At 43.8% G+C, this 13,946-nt stretch overlaps 1 protein-coding gene across 1 annotated transcript; it reads right to left on the bottom strand.

The window, feature by feature from the left end:
- Positions 1-3,526: 3,526 nt before the first annotated feature.
- LOC119646248 (boophilin-G2-like) lies at positions 3,527-13,188 on the bottom strand. Its single transcript, XM_038046645.1, has 4 exons — positions 13,081-13,188; positions 12,666-12,830; positions 4,069-4,221; positions 3,527-3,690 (listed from the first exon to the last, which is right to left on the bottom strand). The coding sequence occupies exons 1-4, from the start codon at positions 13,145-13,147 to the stop codon at positions 3,527-3,529; spliced, it is 549 nt and encodes a 182-aa protein (XP_037902573.1). The 5' UTR covers positions 13,148-13,188.
- Between the last annotated feature and the right edge of the window lie 758 nt (positions 13,189-13,946).

Here is a 13,946-nt window from a genome sequence, read left to right as displayed (position 1 = left end):
CAGGGTCTTTTTGTTGTACTTAGTAGGGCACGAGACTTTACAGGCGGTATCGAATGCCATTTCCAGAGCCCCGATCTTTGACTCTACTTCGTCTGTCGTGCCAATCTTACCAACTTGCGCACCGGAGAGTTTGTTCTCAATTACTTGACTAAACTTTCTCCAGTCGATCCTCCTGGGGTCTCTAAAGGGTTTGGAGACCTCTGCGGCGAGACCTGACTGAAAAGTATCCAACTATGATCAAAGAAGGGTATCTGGTCAGACACTCTTCAATCCTCCACCCCAAGAATCCCATTGTCGGTTCTTAGGGTGATATTAAGGACCTTCTTCCAATCGTCACAGTTCTCCGACCAGAGGAAATAGAAGGCTAGTGTACTGCCCCTGTTACACACCGATAGGTTAGAAGCAATAATAAAATCAGAGAATGATTCTTGTTGATTTCGGAGTGCCCCAAAGGGTATGCCATGCATTAACGTCGCAGCCTATCAGCAGGTTGACTTTCTTTGTTGCTATGGTGTTCGTAAGATGTTGTGGTGTAGATCGGTCGTGAGCCATGTAAGCCGAGGAAATATACACGTTCTCTGCCCCCCGCCTGCTTCAGCTTGACCACCACTAGGTTGCGGGAACTCAGGTCCGGATACAGAAAAGTGTGACTCTTCCTCGCGAGAATACATGCTCTAGGTCTATTCTGATCAATGTCTCCTGTGCTGTGGAATAAATTAAAATATTTGCTTTGGAGCCATTTGATTCTTTGGTCGCCTCCGACCTAGGGCTCCTGTATTAGTGCGATGTCGATGTCTTCCTCTAAGAGGAAGACAAGCAGATTAGTCGAGCCGCACTTCAAGTGCTGCAGATTTATCTGCGTTACCCTCAACATGATCTGCTTGCGTGGGGAGTTCGTCACCCCGTCGGACCGTCGATCGTCATCTCCTCCAACATCTCGTTGTCGACGTCGATTGGGTCTAGGTCGTCGTCCGGTTTTGCAGAGCGGAACACTTTTACTTTTGCATTCCTGATTCCGAATCATACTTTATAGTCGGCCTTTTCAGTGCCTCCAGGCACTCCTCGCTCATACAGAGTAGTAAAGGTTGGCTGTTTGTCTGAGGTTCCTCCTCCATGGAAATCCCGGGGTTGTGAAGGCGCAGGAATTGGACGAGCTTGTCCTTATCCATGGGGATCTTCGGCAACCAGATGCGAGCGACCAACCTCCTGGGAATCTCATCGTAAGGAATGACCTTGAGCTTTGCGCCCTCCCAGGCGTCGCTGATCTTAGCGACACATGAACCGAGAAAGTCCTTAGAGAACTGGTCCATGCAAGCTATTACGTGGAACCCACCGACCACCTGAGAGGAATCAAAGTAGGAGATGAGTCCCGCCTTCGGTGTCCAGGATATACTCAAAAACCATGCCCGACAGCCTGGCCTCAACACTGGTCCACACCTCCGGCGCTAGTTTGCCGCTAGCATAATTACCATCCGCCTACGTGACGTCGCTGAAGGGCTTCCCAGTTCGTGGCCCGTCGGCGACGGTTGCTGCACAATTTCCTTCTGATGTTGCTCTTGCCCACTCTGCTCCGCTTCTTATCTTGCTCCTCCTCGTCTTGAGATCGATTGGGTTTCACAGCGATGGACTTCGCCTTTTGCTCGTCAGCCAGGCGTTTGCTATTGTATTCGTCAGCAATCGCTTGGTATTCAGCGGGGTATTTTTCATCCCGCTCATCGACTGAGAATGTGCATGGCCTTCAGGTACTGGTTTTTAAGCAGGACACCAGTGGACCTTCGCTTCTTGGCCGGTTTCCGGCGACCGACGTTCTTGTCGGTGTTCACTTTCGAGGGATCCCCCACGCTGAGGGTTTCGAGTTAGAAGTAGTATGTCTGGTACTCGTTACACCCAGCTTACCGGTAGTGGATTCCAGGCTGGAAGCCACTAGTCTGTCTGCCGCCTCACTCCGGGAGGTCCCTGTGATTTGTTTCAGCACAGCGGTGCTACGGCTGGCACCGAGTGTACTGCTCTTGACGGCTGCTGTCCCCTGGCTGGAGGCCAGCAGCTCATCCTCCGATGATGCGCCTGGCATCACCCCCTCTTCCGCTATCGTCGTTTTTTTGTTTTTTGAGAATTGAGTCCATGTCTTGGTCCCACGAGTAGTCCACCAGGCCACCAGGGTAAGGGTAAGAGTATTATTTGAAATTGAAGGTGGCTAAGGTATTCAGAGTTTGCATACTAAAGACCAAGCTCCCCATTGGCCACGCAGCCCTCGGCTTATGCTGTTCCACCTTGGCTTGGGATCCTATTAGCACTTTCTCCGGTGTAGGGACGACGATCCCCGGGCTGTTGCTTCGGTCCATCCCCCACCAGATCTACTTGCCCCTAACACATCGCCAGGAGACAAATCAGACCCTCGTCAGTCGGATGATCCTTCTTCCAGCCCGGACCTACACACTCTTGGCCCGCCCGAGTTGTCGAATTATGCAACTTTAACCTGAAGCATAATCAGACCAGGCCGCGCTGTTATTATACCCCAAGTTTTTTTTCATTCAGTACGCTCCCCCCCCCCCCCCCCCCTTGCGGGGGGAAAATTCTTGACCGGTGATAGTTTATAGCGTTTAAGTTTGTTTCTGAGCAGAACCCCTTAACAAAGTTTACGGTTTTTTAAAGAATTCCTTATAAACCTGGTCGTTCGTTTTTAATCATCTTAAATACCGCTTCCTGGGCAACCTTTTGGCTTGGGGTAGACTTGAACGAAGATTACACAGATTGCTTTGCCACCAGTAGTTAGGTTTTTGATTGGGCAGCGTTCCAAGGGTCGCTATTCATCTGTGCAGGGCAAACGAATAACAGTTCCATAATTGAGCCGGAGCGGAGAGTAATACGTATGTAAGACTGTGCAAAAGCCAAAAATTAATTACATTTGCTGGGTTTTGTTGTCATTCGACAATGGTGCGTTTCGAAGGATAGGCGGCCAAAGCATATTCCTTAATTATGTCAAAGATCTAAAGGAAAATAGCTGCTATACACATATACGCCGACAATCAGATTTTGCACAAAACTGCCTCATTTAGTACTCTATAATGTATGACTGTACCTGTCTAATCAAAGATTCCAGGAGATTTCACTTCAGAAGTTCTTCAAAGTTGAGGCCGAATTAACATTGTTTTTCCGTTCCAATTTAAAACTACTTCAGTTCTGGGTATTTCGCGCATACAACGATTTGGCTACATTCTTTCGAACAATATGGATTTGAGGTGCTGTTGCCTCCTTTCTCTGCACTAGGTCCCGTATGTTCAATCCTTCTGCATCGAATATGCCAATTAATACCTTTTTACAAGCTCTCTGTATATGTATATGGGTAGGAACGTCGAGAAAAAATCCCGGCCCCAGGGTGAAAGGAGCCCCGCTGTTTTGTAAAAGTCTCTATTTAATTTTGTCGGAGTCTGTATCTTCCCCTTCTCGTCAGATCTGATGAGAGGGAGAAACGGAAGTTAATGTGAAGCACGTACAGTTTATTTTTACAATTTTGTATATATTTATATTATTTACAAGCTTTTTCACATTCTTCCTTCGTCATGAAGTTATTATCATTGCCCCCGCAGCCACCATAAAAGAACTGCTGACATTCTTCGCTATCTGGATTGTAGTGAAAACGTGGGAAAAGTGCATCGCAAAGACCTTCGACTTTCGGTAGACCACATTTTGCTAAAAAATATTCAAGGAAGTTACACTAGTCACTGTGACCAACATTTTATGCACGAAAAATTATTAAAATATAATATTTAGACGAAGAAATTGTGCATTTTACTATTCTTAGTTAATATTGTCCACAGCCATTTCCCGTTGCAGTTATTAGTACTAATATTGGCATCGAAAGACATTCGGAATACTGTTTGCATTTATAATGTAAAGCACTTGTTCCACTTGTATTGCTTTCACAATACCATCGATTTAAGTTATGATGTCAATTATAGCAAATTCTACGCGTATGTATATATATGATCGCAAGTGGTTGTATGAAATAAAATTCTTGTGACAACACAACACAAAAATTACTGAGAAATATATTCTATAATGGATTACCTTGCTTTAGGCTTGCACCCGCCGACAGAATCAATCCAAATAGTATTATGAAAATACTAACTTTCATCTTCCTTAGCTTCACGAGCGAATGTTGCCAAAATACAATTGCAACTGGATGATTCCCAAATCTGTTCGTCTTTATAACCGGCCAAACTAATCATAATTCATTCGGATTAATTAAAAGCTTGGAATTATAATAAGTGGAGAAGGTCAAAGGTTTCATTCTGTTTCAAGCTATAATAGTATTCTAGAAAGTATGGTTCTCAAACTACTGCGCTACGTTGCCATTCAACCCAACCATTCAACGGTTCTCAAATTTAAGTTCATCTTTCGGGCATTACCTAATTTTAAATGAAGCTAATCAAATTTTTCGCTGCTAAATATGACTAGAATTGAATATAAGTATGTATTTGGCTAAATTTCAATCTAACTTGACTTAAGGGTTTTCCCCACATTAAGACGTTTTCAGAATCAATTTTTTTATTGCATAGATCTTTGAGTTAACTATTCCAGAAGAACCTGCAAAAATTTCGAAAAAAAATCACATTCCTTTCGATTTTTTGAGCATAGAACCGGGCGATTATCGGGTACAGGCTCAGTCTCGCACGCCCAAGAGGTAGATAGCCGCTTTATGTCCTTACATAATCTTGTAGTGGTTTGTAAATAGCTTAATGTGGTTTCCCCTTAATTTAATTTGTATCAAATCGGATCAACATAGTTCAACTCGATTGGATGTGATTTGCATTGCTTATATAAACATATTTGAATGGTCACCTGTCCTGTCCCATTTGTTATAAATTAGTAATGTTTATGCATTTAGCTTATCAGACCATTAATATTAGTATGACACTCATATTAAAGTCTTAGAATGCGAGAAATTTATACAAAAGTGACAAATTTGGCCTATTGCAGCTCTGTTTGTAATAGTGCGATTTTCACCAAGTTTATGAATCTAGGAAAAATTTAATGGGGGTTCCCAGTAAATTTCTAAAAAAATAAACTTATAATTAATATGTTAATATACTATTATTAACTTTATTTAAACATGTATCGGCATGGAGAGTATTTTGAGGCCTAGATACCATGTGCATGGACCACCATATTTCTTTTTAGATAGTTGGGTTGAGTAGTTTCCGAGAACGGGTCATTGAAGTAACTAACCCTTTTCGGATCCCCCCCCCCCCCCTCCTTCTCTTTACAACCGATATCAAAGGTGTTATCTTCTTTGTAAGGTACAAATCAAGACCTTTCATTTGATACCCCACGCGACTATACTCAGTGAAAAAAATGTGCACCCCACTTTTGCATGTATGGAGACCTCCCTTAAGGGGTTATAACTATGTTACTCACTTCATGTAATTGGATTCACAGGTCTCACCTTTAATTTAAATTAAATTAAATTTAGAAATTTCGTATCAGTAGGGCTAACCGTTTCTGAGATATAAGGTGTGACAGACAGACAGACAGAAGGACGGAGAGACAGATAAAATCGGTTCAATGTCTGTCTGTCTGTCCGTCTGCCCGTCTTTTTTTTTTTTTTTGAGGAGGTGGAAATCTTCAAAAGACACTGGTCTGGACACACCAGCGTGTGGGATTTTTACCCACTAAAACCACCCCCGACTCCCTCCCTGTCCCGCGGAACCACCATAAGGTATTACATCACGGGGCGGAGTCAGCTCACTCTAGCTTAATCCCATTTATTCTATACGCGGCGCACGTGACCGGGCTTTTCTCCTTTCCTCTGCCTTTCGCAATTTATCTTGAATAGATGCGATCATGGAGTTAACCGCATCCCAATTCTCTTGATGTGCTAGCATTTTCGACACCAGATTTTCTGGTACCAGCACCTCTCCTAGAGTCTCCTCTCAGTTCCTCCTTTCTTCCACAAATCTCGGACAGTGGAAGAATATATGCTCAGGGTCCTCTGGGACTCCATCACAATTTAGACAGTCTGGTGAGGTCTCCAATTTAAACCTGTGAAGGTATTGGAGATATCCTTCATGTCCCGTGAGAAACTGGGTACGATTATAGTTAATCTCACCGTGTCGTCTCTCCAACCACTACTTGATGGCAGGAATGAGCCTGTGAGGCCACCGACCCTTTCCCGAGCGTTCCCACCGCTCTTGCCATCTATTTATGTATCTCTCCCCCTCAGCGTTCTTCGCATGGTATATATTCGCCATCTCATCTGCCAAGATGTCAATCGGCATCATTCCAGAGATGACGAATGCTGCATCATCTGAGACAGTCCTGAAGGCAGAGCATACCCTCAGAGCTGTGCTCCTGTAGACTGCATTCAGTTTGCTAGTATTAACTGATATCCGTAACGTCTCGCTCCAAACTGGGGTCGCATAGAGCATGATTGAGGTCACCACCCTGGCTGTATGCAACCTAGAGGTATGCCGTGGCCCTCCCACGTTCGGCATCATCCTCGCCAGGGCGATACTAGCAATGGATGATTTATCACAAACATACTGTACGTGCTGCTTAAAGCTGAGCTTCCTGTCTATCATCACCCCCAAGTATTTGATGGTCGGCTTGGATGTGATGATATGATTCCCGATTCTAACACAGGTGTAACCTCTTCCGGCGCTTCGTAATGAGGACCGCTTCTGTTTTTTCCTCCGCAAGCGTCAGCACTGATTGTCTCGCTTGAGTAAAACTCAGCATCTTCGAGATGCTTTGCGACAACAACCAGTGCTATGTCGTCAGCGTAACCCACCACTGTGGCTTCCCTCGGAAGGGGAAGATTAAGTACATCGTTGTACATGATGTTCCACAGTAGTGAGCCCAATACGGAGCCCTGCGGGACACCCGCGGAAACAACGTACTCCTGGGGTCCGTCATCGGTGTCATACCAGAGCCTCCTTTCAGTTAAATAACTATCGACGATAGCAGCGAGATAGGCGGGAATACCAACCTCCGCTAAAGATTTCCGTATTAGATTCCAATTGGCGGAATTTAATGCACTTTTCACATCCAGGGTTACTACCACGCAATATTTGCTGGTACTAACCTTTCCGTGAATTGCATCTTCGGTCAAGCCAGTAACCAATTTGATGGCATCAATGGTTGATCTGGTTTTTCGGAACCCATACTGCCGATTTGAAAGGTCGCCTTGGCTTTCAGCAACCGAGAGTAATCTATTATAGATTACCCGTTGTAACATTTTCCCCGCAGTGTGCAAAAGACATATTCCCTTGTACATGCACGCTTCGAACAACTCAGCGAACATGTCCGGTCTGGATTCCACGGCAAGCTTAAGGGCCTTATTCGGTACTCCGTCCAAGCCCGGCGCTTTATTGTCTCCTATTCTACCGCAGATCTCCAGCAGCTCGTCTCTGGTGACTGGCGGATTTGCCGTCACATTCAGAGGTGGTTGGAATGTGTCGGTGCTCTCCTCTTGCTGGGGAAATAACCCCTGGATGATTTTCAGCAAGAGGGTGGGACACGTGATCTGCGGAGATGAGCGGCTTCTGAATCGTCCCATCACGATTCCATAAGCTCTCCCCCACGGGTTTACGTCCGCTTCTGAGCGGATCTCCTTAAAGCATTTTCTCTTGCTTCGCTGGATGGCGAGCTTGGGCATTTTGCGGGCTGCCTTATAGGCGCACTCTTTGTACCCTTGATCGACTCTACCTACCGCACTCTGCGCCACTCTTCTGGCTCGGTGGCAGGCTGATCGAAGACCGGTCAGTTCATCATTCCACCAGTAGTTTGGTCTTCTACGAGGAAGTGAGCACCTCCTAGGCATGGACGCGTCACATGCTTTGGCGATGCATTGAGCCAGAAGGACGGCTCTTTCCGTAGAGGTGCCTGCTTTATCAGGTTGATCTAATCACACCTCTATGAAGGTCTGCTCATCCAAAGATTTTGCAGACCAGCCTGAAATCTTTTTCGGCTTCGGGCATGATAGCTCTTTGCTCTGAAGCTCGACACATGTCTCAAAGAATTGCCTGGTGATCGCTGTGGTTGTAGCGTTCGCTGACGCACCAGGACATACCACGCGCCAGCGAAGGGCTGACAAAGGTCAAGTCTACAACCGAGCCTGACCCCCTTTTGTGGAACGTGTTTACTGCACCTTCGTTAGCTAAACCATGTCCATCTGCTCGAAAGCTTCTATTAAACTGCGCCCCCTAGCATTTGATGCTCTGCTACCCCACTCTAGGGCCCAATCATTGAAATTACCAGCAATCACCTTTGGACTTCGTCCCCTTGAGTCGAGAACAAGATTATCAAGCATTTGCTCGAATTCAGACAGTGTCGAACTTGGTGGGGCGTAGCAGCTGTATACATATACACCACTTATTTCCGCCCACACAAAGCCCCTGGCTGCCTGACTTGCAGTACATTGTTTGACCTGTCGACCACAAGCCCATATCGCCGCTCCACCAATCGAATCTGTGATCCATACACCATGGGTCCGGGTATGGGTCCGTCTGTCCGTCTGTCTGTCTGTAGCAGGCACTTTTCTCAGAAACGGCTATACCGATTGACACGAAATTTGGTGAGAAGGTGGGAACTGTAGACCCCCAGACATACAGTGGGTTATATCCCTCTACGTTGAGATTTAAGGGAGGTCCCCATACATGTAAAAGGGGGATGTAACATTTTTGTAAACCAAGTATAGTCATGTGGGGTATCAAATGAAAGGTCTCAATTAGGACTTTTCAAAGCCGGTCTTAGTTTTGAGATTTATTGAAAAGGCGGAGGGTGGGAGGGGTCGAAAGTGATGATTTATTTAACGGACCCATTCTCAGAAACTACTCAACCGAAAAATCTGAAAAAAATCATCAAGTTGCCTCTATATGGTGCCCAGGCCTCAAAATACTCTCCATATCGATTCAAATTAAGTTAATAATAGTATATTACCATATTTTTGGGAAAATCGAGTAAAACCCCGCTTAAGTTTATCCCAGAGTTGTAAAAATTGGTAGTGGTATAAAATATAGTATGAAGCATATTATTCCCAAGTTTGATCAAAATCATGCTATTAGTAACAAAGTTACAGTAGCTCAAAGTTGCCTTTACCGTGTAAATTTACAACCCGAAGTACTAAATCTGACATGTTAAATGCATCTTTGATCCATGGGTAAAGAATACTGTGTCATAACCTTGCAACACGTCGCCGGTCTTCCACTTTGCCCTGGTTGGAAAGTCCACAGCATAGTTTCTCGTGAAGTTCAGCGTGTGGCATAGTCCGAGGGGAATTTTTGGATTTCCCAAGGTACTCTACTCTCTCTACTCTACTCTGTCTAGAATGTTACTGTGGCCGTAGGCTTTGCTGTCCAGCATCTGGACTCACGTAATCTGATGGCGCTGCATGCTACATCGTATTTAATGTGGAGGTCTAAGGGGAGGAGAAGCAGGAGTACATTGAGAGTATCTGCGGTTCTCTAATAACCGTTGGCGCAACAATCCAAGTGGAGCAGGGCCTTGAAGTGTGTTAGAGCACTTCATTCATTCATTCATGACCGTAACGGTACGAGTCTGGTATCCGACGTGAAATTACACGATACAAATTCCATTGCCACCAATGAAATTTGAACCGTGACCTTCCGTACGGCAGCCTTATGCTCTAACCACTCAGCTATCCGGATACCACGCAGTTCTTCAGATCCTATTAAGCTTCATCATATTGTATTTTTTGCTCAAAGCCAGCCACCATACAATGGAGCATCTTGCGGTCTACAGGCACCCCTTTCGCAACGCTTCTTCCGTGATGTCACTCATAATAGACGGAAACATCCCAGATACTAATATCAGCAAGTCATCAGTATACGCCACTACTTTCACCCCGCTACTGTCCAATGTTCGGAAAATTTTCGTCCATCACTGTTAACCAGAGCTCCGGAGAGATAGCGTCGCGGTGGGGTCTGCCTCCGTTTACAGCTCTGGTCAAGTAGTTGCCTTCCAGATCCCACTGGATTATCCTGGTACTTAGCATGGATATAATCGAATGCGTAATATGTCCCTCCAATCCAATACTGGTCAAGGCTTCCTTGATGGCGTTTAAAGCTCCCTCTATATCCAAGAAGGCAGCTAGGGCATACTGCTTGTATCGCAGTAACCGCTCAACCGTGTCAATTACCCCGGGGAGAGCGGTTTCTTTGGATTTGCCTTTGAGGTGGGCATTCTGTGACTGTGTCCTGATAGCTGATTAGAGCACAAGGCTGCCGTACGCAAGGTCGCGGTTCAAAACTCACTCGTGGCAGTGGGAATTGTATCGTGATTTGACGTCGGATATCAGTCGACTCAGTTGTGAATGAGTACCTGAGTCAAATCAGGGTAATAATCTCGGGCGAGCGCAATGTTGACCATATTGCCTCCTACGATGTACTGTGATGTACTGTTGCGGCCTTGAATGAAGTGTTCTAACACACATCCACTATGGATTGTTTCGCCAACGATTATTATTATTATTATTCTGGGACTTAGAGAAAGGTGTTCTCTCCATAATCGTCCTTAAGTGAATCTCCAGTACGCGCTCTAGGGTTTTCAGCAGGAAAGAGGTGAGGCCGCGCCTGCGCACTTTCAGTATGAAAACCACTCGTGCACGTCTTCAAGACTGTGGTACGCATCCTAAACGGATGCAGCTTCGGTAAATCTCGACAAGCCGCGACATAACTTTTTCCTGCTGCTTCTGTAGCATGACTACATTATGCTATCTGGGCCCGAGGATTTATATGCAGAGAAGCTGTTTATAGCCCAGCCGATCTTATTCTCGGTAATTACCGATCTGATAGTCTCGCACGACTGGGGTGGCCGCAAACCCTCCAAGCAATTCTCTGACTTACAGTCTTCCTCGCTGACGGGAAAGTGCGTTTGAACCAGCAGCTCCAAGGTTTCCCCAGAAAATTTCATCCAGGAGCCTTCCGCCTTTGAAGAAGGGATGGGCTCTTATGTTCCTTGGACAGGATCTTGCTGAGCCTTGCGGATTTGCTGGTTGGTGTACTACCCCTGTTACACATCGATAGGTTTGAAGTAATAATAAAATCAAAGACTAACCTCCCTCGTTGATTTCCGAGTTGCCTCAAAGCGTATGCCTTGCATTGGCGGCGCAGACTATCAACAGGTTGGTCTTCTTCGTTACTATGATGTTCATCAGATGTTGTAGTTCTTCTGGTGGAGCTAATTGGTCATGAGCCATGTAAGCCGAGGAAATATACACGTTGTCTGCCCACGACTAGGTCACTGGAACTCAGGTTCGGATACAGAAAAGTGTGCAGACTCTTCCTTGCGAGGATACATGCTCTGGGTCTATTCTGATCAGCGTCTCCTGCGCTGTGGAATAAATTCAAATATTTGCTTTGGAGTCCTTTGATGGTTCGGTCGCCTTCGACCCAGGGCTCCTGTATTAGTGCGATGTCGATGTCTTCCTCTAGGAGGAAAACAAACAGATTAGCCGAGGCGCATTTCGGGTGCTGCCGATTTATCTACTTTACCCTCAGCATGATCTGCTTGCCTGGGGCATTCGTCAGTCCTCGACAGACCGCCGATCTTCATCTGCCACAACACCGTGGGCAGCGGTCCTTTACGACTTTGTCAGATACTTAGTCGTTATCATGTTGAAAGATGACTCCGGGACGATACTTCCCACTTTTTCAATTGTAGCGGGAAAATTATCGACAAGAATGCGAAGATAATATTAAGTACGAATTACCCCACGTAATTTTAATAAGTAGTTCCAGGTAATACACCCTCAAACCATGTAAGAAAGAAGATCGCAGTATACCGTAGGTTTCATATGAGAGTCAGTGCCATGCTCGCACATATGATTGAAACCGATTTATTTTGGTCTTATCGGACGAAGTTATCTAAAAACCAACAAACAAATTTTGATTCGCTTAGAAACTCAAGTAGTCCAAGATTCCTACTTTTTCTCAGAGTTTTCGAAAAAAATTTTAGCTTCTTCTTTTTCATAAAAACGTTCAATCCAACGTCTTCCGACAGCGTGGGAATTTAAGACGATTTAGTCGAATTTAAATTATTGATAATTTTCGTTACAGATTTTTTAACCAGTCCGAAATAATTTTGTATTGTTTCGGGTTTATTAACTTCCGTTGCCTCCACAAATAACTTCGATTTTTATTGCAATGCTAACAAAGGGCTCTCATTGCAACTAAATAATGTTGTATAGCTTGACACGTACTCAAACAGTGACTCTAAATATTTTTTTCCATAACAATAGTGATAGGATTAAACAAATAATATTATAAAAACAGTTTCTAGTTTGGTGCGAAAAGGAGTCAATGCGGTACAAGTGTTCTCTTTTGAGAGGAAGGGGGAAGTCATTTTCACAATGAACCAAGGTTATCTGTATGTCAGTTTAAGCCTTTGCAAAAAGTCCATTACAACTTAAAGGTGAGGACATCCAGGAGCATATGAAGAGGAACTGGTAGAGAATTTACGTAAATGTATCAACCCTTGCTTCCCTTTTCAGTGAAAGCTTTTAGTTACGAAATCCTTCATTTTTCTGAACATTATATGCACTTTTTTCGAAATCGTAATAAAATAATACAATTTTCAGTCAAAGATTTTCATGACAAGGAAAAACAGTGGACAATCTCAAATCAGGATGATTTATTCAATGTTTTATTCTTTACAAGCTTTTTCACATTCTTCCTTCGTCAGGAAGTTATTATCGTTACCTCCGCAGCCACCATAGTGGAATTTAAGGCATTCGTTGCTTTCTGCGTTGTAATAAAAGCGTGGGATAAGTGCATAGCAATCTCCTTCGGCTTTTTGTAGACTACATTGTCCTGAAAAGAGATGAACAATTCGCATAAATTTCTTCTTAATTTAGTGAAAATAATTCACAGTTTAATTTTTCATTGGAACTTTTCAGAGCCATCCGCTCAGTTGATGCATATAATTAACATTTTACTAGCGTATCTGAATATATACGGTTACATAAAAATTAATACACATTTCTAATAACATCATCTATCTATCTATCTCACTAGATTTCAATAGAAAGGCGATTAACAAATATATTCTACAACTGATTACCTTGCTTCATCCCAGCAGCCATCGACCAAATCAACCCGAATACCACTATGAAAATATTAACTTTCATTCTCGTCAAGTATCCAAAAAGTGTAGAACACAAACGTGCACAAATGCAACTGGTCGACTTTGCAAATCCGCAAGCTTTTATAACCGATTTGGAGTCATTGAAAAACAATAATAATGAGTTGAATCTAATTAAAAACTTAAAAGTGAACAAAGGTCAAAGTATTGTTCTACAACCTGTATGCTATCGATTCAATCACAACTATTACGTCAAGCTTTAGATATTTCAGTAAGAGAAGCAAACAAAGTCCTCTTTGGGGTGTTGGGATCAACCTCTGGTTTTAAAAAAAGCAAAAATAAAAGAAAGATAGTATCTCGATTAACCGCAGATAAAAGCCTAAATTGTTTGGTCCACATACAATTGTCGATTGTATTTCAGGCTTTGCAACGCCTCCGTCTAGTTAGGCAGTTTTCTGCTGTTTGAAGGAAGTTTTGTCACTCTTGAGGATCAAGCAGATCCTTCCACTGACAACCGACTGTACTTCCCATGTACCTTCGATTTGATTTGAACGGTACTACATCGCAAGTAGCCTTAATCAGTGTCGTTTTGAAGTTCATCAGTATTTTAGTACTTTTTGTCATTTTGTAGCATTTTTAAAAAAATAGGTACTTTTCAGTACCTTTAATCAGAAATCAAAATGAAGTTAATTTTTGGCAATATCACGTTCTGCTAAATGACAAATAATCAAAAAACTGAACTGGTAACGTTTCGCTACATGCGGTCACTTCATGAAATAAGTCCAAATTTACGTCGCCAAAAAACAAAGTAGTGGTTTAGGTGAATACAGTCCTTTACATCATAA

Source organism: Hermetia illucens, chromosome 1, assembly GCF_905115235.1.
Source record: "Hermetia illucens chromosome 1, iHerIll2.2.curated.20191125, whole genome shotgun sequence".
Lineage (NCBI taxonomy): Eukaryota > Metazoa > Arthropoda > Insecta > Diptera > Stratiomyidae > Hermetia > Hermetia illucens.
The sequence above is the reverse complement of the archived record's forward strand: the minus strand, read 5'-3'. Positions and strand labels throughout refer to the sequence as shown.